Source organism: Oncorhynchus gorbuscha, linkage group LG17 (genome assembly GCF_021184085.1).
Source record: "Oncorhynchus gorbuscha isolate QuinsamMale2020 ecotype Even-year linkage group LG17, OgorEven_v1.0, whole genome shotgun sequence".
In the NCBI taxonomy this organism is placed as follows: domain Eukaryota; kingdom Metazoa; phylum Chordata; class Actinopteri; order Salmoniformes; family Salmonidae; genus Oncorhynchus; species Oncorhynchus gorbuscha.
In genome coordinates this window covers 35,053,420-35,062,983 of record NC_060189.1, presented here as the reverse complement: position 1 = coordinate 35,062,983, position 9,564 = coordinate 35,053,420, and the positions used below count along the sequence as shown (strand labels likewise).

Sequence of the window (9,564 nt, the reverse complement as noted above, 5' to 3'; positions counted from 1 at the left end):
TGCACTCAATATATTTTCCTGTTCCCAAAACTAGAATCTATTAGGAACAGGACAAAGTTTTGTAGACTTTACCCTTTGACAAAGTTTTTTTTAAAATGCGTTGTTTAAAAGGAGTACAAGGGCGAATTGAGTTATTGCACGCACTTCACAGAGTAGGCGTTGCCTAACGGAAATATGCAAATTGCAATTAGAACTCGCCAATAGGATCTCGCTAGCTCGTGCATGGCTCTGCCGACTATGATTTAATTTGTTCCTCTTGGAAGCTACAGGCTGTGGTCTATCTTGGATTAGTTAGAAAAATCTTTGTCTGCGGAGAGAAAGTGCAGCGATCAAGCGGCTTCGAGGGCTACATGCGCCTGGTGGAATCGTCAATGGCGGCATCACACTTTCACAGAAATAAACATGTATTATTTGTAAAGTAAATTGCATAGGCCAATTAGCCCCAAAATACTTATAAATATCTGTATTTTATCATCCCTAACGAAAACGACAAATTGAAAGCGTGAACTATGCAGAAAGTTATTTCAATTAATGAAAGTCCTTGCCTCCGCCCCTTTAGTGCTACAACACATCCAGCACGTTCCGTATTTATATGCAGGTGCCTCTCATTCGCTGCTTCTTTACACTTTGCTGTAGAACAGAACTCTTGTGAAATTGCGTCTCTTAAGAATATATTGTACTCGTTTCTGCAGAGCGAGAAGGGCTGAATTATTGAAACATATGTATCAGTGAGCCTAACGCACTGACACTATCGTGGCAGTTTCAGTCACATAACTTTAGAAGCTTAGTTAAATTCTTCATAAATCGCGAAAATGCCTCTTCTGCAACATGCATTGGACACAGACTTGGAGCGGTTAGCCCTGGACCTGATTGTCCCGTCCCTACTTGACCAAGGATTCTTTTACGTGGATAACTTCCTAGGAGAATTGGTTGGACACTTTGTTTTGGACCAAGTGAAAGAGCTGCACAGCTCTGGAGTTCTGCAGGACGGACAGCTAGCTGGTCCTGACCGGAGTTGTGGGATTTCCAAAAGGAACATTCGGGGTGACAAGATAGCCTGGGTCAGTGGAGTTGAAAGGGGGTGCGAGGCTATTAACATCCTCCTTACTTTAATCGATAAGTTAGTTTCTCATTGCATCGGCCGACTTGGGAAAAGTATTATTCGAGAAAGATCAAAGGTAAGTTGTGCGACAATTGTGCATAAATTGCGTGTATTTCCTTGGTTTTGAAGGTGGAAAAAATGTGATCACTTTGTCCTTATATTCTATTTGATTATGTTAATATTGTATCTGGAGCTATGAATGTTGAACGATATTTAAGGGATAATCGAGGGGCTACGCATTAAATGGAAAATAATGCACACTGTGGAAGGTGTGTCCCACGACGAGTAGCGGGGTGGCACTAACCTTCGTCCGAATTGCTTTGTTTAACAGAGAACGCATGGAGCACCGAGACTATCCCGCTTTTAACACGGCTATGATTGAACACATTTGCTGCTAGAAATGTGTTTAACACCAACTGATGTAGCTAGTTAACAAGTTTACTAGATAGCAACAGTAACGTTAGTTGCTCTGGACATAACCATTGACCAGACGTGCTAGCTAAGAAACCATCCTCATAGCTTGTTATTATGAAAGTCGAATTCAACAACCCCAATAATGTTTTCAATTTGACTTTTGCTTTCAAAAGCAGCTCAAACAAAGAACATGTAAGAATGAACTTCATAACCATTGAATATTACTATGCATTATAGGGAAATAATGCACGCTCTAGAATGCCCTTCAAGCCAATCAGAAACGGGTATTCAACAATGCCATGGTATAATTAAGCAGCAAGACATAAGGTAGTGCTCTATCACGAATACAGTCGCAGGTAAATGGCGTTGTGTGGCCCGAGGCGATGGGCCAGTCAACCCATTTACCTGTGACTGTATTCATGATACCTTATGTCTGGCTGCTTTTATAAAACTGTTACCTACATTTTAAAATAACAATTAATTAAATATTTTATATATACATTAGTTGTTTTTGACAAAAATTAATGTTTGATGTGTCTGAGTTAGCTGAAGTTGGCTGGCTAGAACGTTATCAGAGTTTCTAAACTCGGAGGCACAACATCGCAAGACTTCCAGGAACTTTTATAAAACAGGCCAGGCCTGGGTTTGAGAAGTAAATGAGAGAATTGAGACATTCTTCCTTAGTTATTCATTTTTTAAATCTAAAGGCAAAACCTAGATTTGAGCCAATGTCATAAGTGGTTGAACATCTTATTACTCCAAACTTGTGAAAGTGACAAATTGACACTTAAAAAAAAAAAAATTGTACAAAAATAACTATATCGATGGAGGCCCTTTTGATTTTTACGGCCTGCACAGTGCGGCATGAGACTACCATTAGACCCGATGTGTTTCTACTACGCATGAGCTTAGCTGACATCCCCTACAATTGTGATCGGGGATTTCTATTGGAGAAGCAGTTTTAGCCCCTCTTCATACTGTACTGTCTTTGATTTAAATGTCAGTGAACTTTGGATAACCACCATTGTGTGTGTTTATTACTCCCCTTTTTATCCTCATGCATTTATAATAATTGTGTGTCTCCAAGACAGAGTTCGCAAAAAAAATTGGGCCAAGACCCCATTTTGATATTTGAAGTCTCGCAACCCCACCCATGTGAAAATAGTTTTTTTATTTGGGGCTATGGCAGTGAATTGAAAAACAGTCCAACAGTATTTCTGATTGTCTTCTCAACTCACAATCACATACTTTTAACGTGGGGGCAGTCAATTGCTAATTAGTCTGACATAATGGATCATATCTCACCACCACTAATGAGATGGGTGTGCTTGATGCATCAAAGCTCACGTCAAAGCTTCTCAGTCAGGGGGCGTGGTCCACAGTGCGCACCTCATCTCAGCTGTCACACCCAACCTGGATTGATATTTGGTTTTAATGCAGACGAGCGTACTGAATCCAGGTTCACACCGATATGAGCTGGCGAAGAGTAGCCTGCCATAAGTTTTATGGTGCTTTCAAGACAACTGGGAACTTGGAAAAATAAGATGTCGTGATTTGATATCGTATTTTTCTGTCAGTGATCAGAGCTCCAGAAAGAGGCCTGAGTTCCCAAGTTGGAATTCTGAGTTAGATGACGGTTCATACCAATCTTTCCCAGTCGGAGCTCGTTTCTTTCTGAGCTCCCAGTAGTATTGAACGCACTGAAGTCAGAAGTCTGAGATTCCAGAGTTCCCATGTCAGAGTTTCCAGCTGTTTTGAACGCAGGCATTAATGCCCAGAGGGAGACTGCAGGGTATTCTCTTTTAGTCCCTTTGGCCTTCACACCGTCCCCATGACGGAGCGCATCTGTGCAAAAGCCCACCGTTCGATCCCATATGGAATCAGTTTTTCGACAATCTAGCCAAGCAACACACTGAACACACTGAACCGTTTCACTAGGCCGTTTCAATCTTGGGAATTGTGAGAAATAACAATATGTCCTTGTGAATAGCATCCCCTGACATGTATGGCGAACAAAAGTCAATGCGTGGCAATCTCGGTCCTCACAGCTTTTAACGTCCATTTGGAGAGCATAAGCTGGGGAGTTTGAGGTGTTTCGGTCCGTTTCCTCTTGATTGCTAGCAATATCATGCATTATTTGTTTACCCGTGTTATCTGATAAAGATATTAATGTGAGTGTCTGTGCCTCTGATTCCCCACGCATTGTTTTCACCATATCAATTGCGGCCGGTAGTGTGTGGTTTCATAGCGTGGCGGACCCAGCCAATCAGACACACAGAGAGAGGTATGTTACCTCTAATTTCTAAGTTCACACATGACCCCACATATAATACAAGATAATTACACCAGATCGGACAGACTGACCCTAGCCCCCCAGCACATAGACTATTGCAGCATAGATGCTGGGACACACACACATACACGCACACACTTTACATCCCACCACGCCCTTCTCTCTTTTGCACATGCCTGGATCCTGCTCCCAACCTTATGTAGACAACTCATTGATCAGATGGACTGATTATAAAAAGTAACAACAAAAGCTAGCTGTAGTTTACCTTGATTTGAAATTAAGAGCACAAAAAAAATCAGACGTTATCTCTAAAAGGATTTACAGATCTAAGTCAATGGATGCATAGAGTGAGAGAGCGGGGGGGAGGGGAAGAGCGGGGGGTGTATGTAGACCTAGTAGTAGTACATGTGGAGTCTGCTGGCTCACGCTCCACACGTAGCTCTGTCATTAAACCTTCAACATCCTGGCAGCCTGCCAGCTTTGCTCTGTGTGTGGACTTCCCCTTCCTCGCGGTCTTCCTTTCTCTTTGTTTCACGTGTTTTCACTGTTCTTTGACAACACTGTGCGTACATGCATACGTTCCCCGGCTGTAGACCGTAAACACTGGGTGTGTCATAATACTCCTTTCCTCAGCACGTGCTGAGATATGATGCTGTGCAAATGAACTAAAGGATCACTTGACCAGATAAGGCCCTTGTGATGTTGCTTCTGAAGAGTGATTTTATTGCAGATTTATTATGTGGGTGTATGCATGCATCAATCGATCAGCAATCCAAGGAGAGAGAAAAGTTTGATTTATATGATGCATGTCTAAAGGTTGCTGTTAAATTGTAAATGTAATTTTCCCTGACATAAGACCACAGATTTGTCCCTTTGCATTGTATCCTAGCAACTGGAAAGGAAATGCATAGTTTTTTAGCCACCGCTGTGCTTGTCACACTACCTTCGGGGAAGTCACTTATTAGGCAACGCTGAATTCAATGTGTAGGCAGTCTGAGTCCAGTGACCTTTTTCTGTAATGTGAGGGTCGAAGGTCAAACCTCTATAGGCACGAACAGGACCTCCTGTTTCCTAAGGGTTAGGAAGGTACAGCTGTTTTGTTAGGCTGACAAAATAGGGCTGTACAACCACAAGGTCAAATAGGAGTTGCTTATATTTGTCCTGTTGCACACATTCTGTACAAGTGTTTGGTGAAATGCAAATGTTAGGGTCAAGTTCCATCCTCAAGGAGAGATCGACAGATGTATTTATTTTTTTCCTCGGGGATTCAAACTAGCAACCTTTCGGTTACTGGCCCAATGGTCTAACCGCTAATCTACCTGCCACATATTGTGGAATCCCATTATCTGATCATGTTTCAACAAAATATTTGGATCCAATCCTGTTCCTTTGCATCTGCACTGTATCACACATGCAAAATATCGCAAGTTGCCAAAATGTTGTCTTGACTGGGCCTCTAGCAAACCTATCTGATCCAATGTGTCTACTCTTGGCCCCTTGACCACAAGTGTTTTCATTAGCATGGCTTTGATGGCTTTTCTTGGCTTTCTTATCACAAGATAAATGAGGAGTTTGGTTAATTGTGTTCCCTTGGACTGCTAACTGAATGCCCGTAGGCTAGTCCTTCTGAAACCACAACGCACCCTCTCCACGCAATGCTTACAGGAACTTTTTGCAACCAAGGTATTTACCCATAAATCTGGTCTTGTTCTATTTTTGTCTCTGAAATGCAGAAGCTATTTCTGTATTCTTAGAATATTCCAAGGCCACTGAAAAATACACAAATACTTTCCCACACGAAGGCTTCTGTAATTGGGTACACTACAGTCTGTTACATATTATCTAGTGATTATTAGCGAGTATACTAAATATAATGTGGAATGGACTCCGAATGGATGTTTTGTGTTTGTCTATTTCAGGCGATGGTGGCGTGCTATCCAGGAAATGGGACGGGATATGTTAAGCATGTGGACAATCCCAACGCTGACGGTCGCTGTGTCACCTGTATCTACTACCTGAACAAGAACTGGAACGCAGAGGTGGAGTGGTAGATTCATTACACATGCATTCCATAATCATTAAATTAACTACACAAGTATTATTATTATTTTTTTACATATTTATTGAATATATATTAAACATTATTACATGTATACATTCTTCTTACGTATATTTATTGTCACCTATTATACAATTATTTAGCTGCAATAAACGCCAATCATTTTAAATTACAGGTACATTTCCAAGAAAGTCACTCATTGTTTAGTTCCCGCTATAACATAATGAACGATTGTCATTATATTTAAGCATGGTTTATTTTTAGACTATGAAAATGTGAGATATTGCCATAAAAATAGTACGCCCACCGCTTGTTTTGAAAACCCCCTTTGGCTTCTGATCTTTGTCAAATGCATACCAAGCCTCTTCTAGCTTAACTTCTTATTCTGTGAAGCTGAAGTCAACAATACGTATTTGTTATGTTGCAGGAGCATGGAGGAATTCTTAGGATTTTTCCTGAGGGCAAAGCCTACGTTGCAGATGTTGAGCCCCTGTTTGACAGACTGTTGTTCTTCTGGTCAGATAGAAGGAATCCACACGAGGTGCTGCCGTCATATGCAACAAGGTCTGTATGATGCATCACACTGTTTTTATGAAAATCTGTATAATAATGATGTGCTAAAGATACAGTGTAATTATGTATTAATCATTTAGAATTTTGCTTTGTTCCAGATATGCTGTAACAGTGTGGTATTTTGATTCAGAAGAAAGAGCAGAGGCGAAGAGGCGGTTCAGAGACTTAAAAGGTACATTTCTCCACTGGATCAATTAACTACGTTACATCTATGTTGAAACAACCTCCGCTAACACTTTACATTAAGTTGCTCTTATTCCTGCGCAGTAATAAATTGCAGTTATATAGTACTGACATTCGGTTACAACCTGTATCCTAATCATTAATGGCATTCATCTGTCTGTTTCAGCCTCCACTCAGGACCAGGAGAGAAGAACCCTGTGAACTGTGACCTTTAGAGACTCCATCTTGTGTGACACAATAGAACAATGAATCCCAAATCCTTCGTGCTGACAGAGTTTTCACACTTTGAGCTAATCACTGTTTGGATTTTGGTATCTCTTCCAAAAGCTACAAAGATGTGTGCTTGATGGCTTTGTACATAATTTTTCTATTAAATTATTTGCTGCTCTTTCAATAACCAGGGTACTCATTACTGTTTTTAAACCCAAGTGTCCTGGATCAACCCAAATAACACTGTACTACTTCTTGAAATGTCTTCATCCTCCCGAGACCCAGCAATTCATTTTTGTCCACTCTAATGGACAGTAATTGTTGATCCGTATCGCTGAGGCCGTACATGCCACTGTGTTAAGTCCTGTTGTAACTTTGAGAGGACATTCTGGGCTTTTCAATGATATCACATGTTTGGGGGTGGGACTTTTTAACGTTTTCTTGTTGTATTTTCAAAATGTTTTTTACCTACTGTAGAGGCTTTAGACCACGCCCAACATTCTAAAATAGGCCACTTCTTTTACAGGCACGGTTCTAATGCATTTTCCCCCTAGATTAGTCATGGTTCTTGTTGCAAATAAAATCAAATGTATTCCACAAGTTTTTATTGTACAATTTGGCTAAGCTGTAATTAAAATGTGTGCATATAAAGATTAATTGAGCTGACAATGTCATGTTGAAAAGCACAAAACCAAAATGGACACCTGTTGTGGCTCAAAGACATTGTCACATCGTATATCTTGCTTTAAGTTGGTAATAACATCTGGAGTACTCAAGGGTGCATCTCAAACGGTGACCTACTTCCTATGTGGTACACTACTTTTGACCACAGGCCCTTTTGACAGAGTTTTAAATCATCCGAGTCCTTACGAATTTATTACATGTCAACAATCGTTATAACTAGTTGAGTAGTTATGAGTGACTCCCAGCACTTATGTCATTATTGATCGCGCTGAACAGATGTCTTCGACAATAACTGCAGGTTGTTTGAGAAGCTTCTGTATACACCTTGTGAGAAGAAATCAATGATTGATGCAACTTTCAAAGCTTCACAGATATACAGCACTTGTATTGTTGGCTGTAAACTATTTTAGTGCGGAAAATCGGCTTGTATGCTGGTGGATATAGCCTACAGTATGGTGAATAAGAGTGGTTTTGTAAAATGTTTGTTTCAAACAAAATAAAAAAATTTCACCTGAATAATGTCACTGTTTTATATTTGTATCTTAAGGTTACACTCTTAGAAAAAAAGGTGCTTTCAAGTCAAATTTGATCTAGTCACATGCCCTGAATACAACAGGTGAAATGCTTACTTACTACGAGCCTCTAACTGACAGTGCAGTTTCAAACTACAGATAAGAATCAGCAATAAAAGTAACAAGTAATTAAAGAGAGAGGGGTGGGGCAATGTGAATAGTCTGTGTAGCCATTTGACTAGATGTTCAGGAGTCTTATGGCTTGGGGGTAGAGGCTGTTTAGAAGCCTCTTGGACCTAGACTTGGTACCACTTACCGTGTGGTAGCAGAGAGAACAGTCTGACTAAGGTGGCTGGAGTCTTTCACATTTTTAGGGCCTTCCTCTGACACCGCCTGGTATAGAGGTCCTGGATGGCAGGAAGCTTGGCTCCAGTGATGTACTGCTGTTCACACTACCCTCTGTAGTGCCTTGCGGTCAGAGGCCGAGCAGTTGCCATACCAGGCAGTGATGCAGCTGATCTGAGGACCCATGCCAAATATTTTCAGTCTCCTGAGTGGGAATAGGTTTTGTCGTGCCCTCTTCACGACTGTCATGGTGTGCACCAAGGAACTTGAAGCTCTCAACCTTCTCCAATGCAGCCTCGTCGATGAGAATGAGGGCGTGCTCAGTCCTCTTTTTCCTTTAGTCCACAATCATCTCCTTTGTCTTGATCACGTTGAGGGAGAGGTTGTTGTCCTTGCAACACACAGTCAGGTCTCTGACCTCCTACCTATAGGCTGTCTCATCGTTGTAGGTGATCAGGCCTACCACTTGTGCCATCAGCAAATTTAATGATGGTGTTGGAGTCGTGCCTGGCCATGCAGTCATGAGTGAACAGAGAGTACAAGAGGGGACTGAGCACGCACCCCTGAGGGGCCCCCATGTTGCGGATGTGTTGTTACATACCCTTACCACCTGGGGGCAGGAAGTCCAGGATCCAGTTGTAGAGGGAGGTGTTTAAGTCCCAGGGTCCTTAGCTTAGTGATGAGCTTTGAGTGCACTATGGTGTTGAACGCTGAGCTGTGTTCAATGAATAGCATTCTCACATAGGTGTTCCTTTTGTCCAGGTGTGAAAGGGCAGTGTGGAGTGCAATGGAGATTGCATCATCTGTGGATTTGTTGGGGCGTTATGCAAATTGGAGTGGGTTAATGGGATAATGGTGTTGATGTGAACCATGACCAGCCTTTCAAAGCATTTCATGTCTACAGACGTGAGTGCTATGGGTTGGTATTAATTTAGGCAGGATACCTTAATGTTCTTGGGCACAGGGACTATGGTGGACTGCTTGAAACATGTTGGTATTACAGACTCAGACAGGGAGAGGTTGAAAATGTCAGTGAAGACACTTGCCAGTTGGTCAGCACATGCTCGGAGTACACGTCCTGGTAATCCGTCTGGCCCTGCGGCCTGTTTAAAGGTCTTACTCACATCGACTGCGGAGAGCGTGATCACACAGTCGTCCGGAACAGCTGATGCTCTCATGCATGTTTCAG

At 41.7% G+C, this 9,564-nt stretch overlaps 1 protein-coding gene across 1 annotated transcript; it reads left to right on the top strand.

The window, feature by feature from the left end:
- The first annotated feature begins 569 nt into the window (after positions 1-569).
- LOC124002042 (prolyl hydroxylase EGLN3-like) lies at positions 570-8,028 on the top strand. The gene is made up of 5 exons (XM_046309260.1): positions 570-1,178; positions 5,729-5,848; positions 6,296-6,432; positions 6,540-6,613; positions 6,791-8,028. The coding sequence occupies exons 1-5, from the start codon at positions 813-815 to the stop codon at positions 6,823-6,825; spliced, it is 732 nt and encodes a 243-aa protein (XP_046165216.1). The 5' UTR covers positions 570-812; the 3' UTR covers positions 6,826-8,028.
- Positions 8,029-9,564: the final 1,536 nt, after the last annotated feature.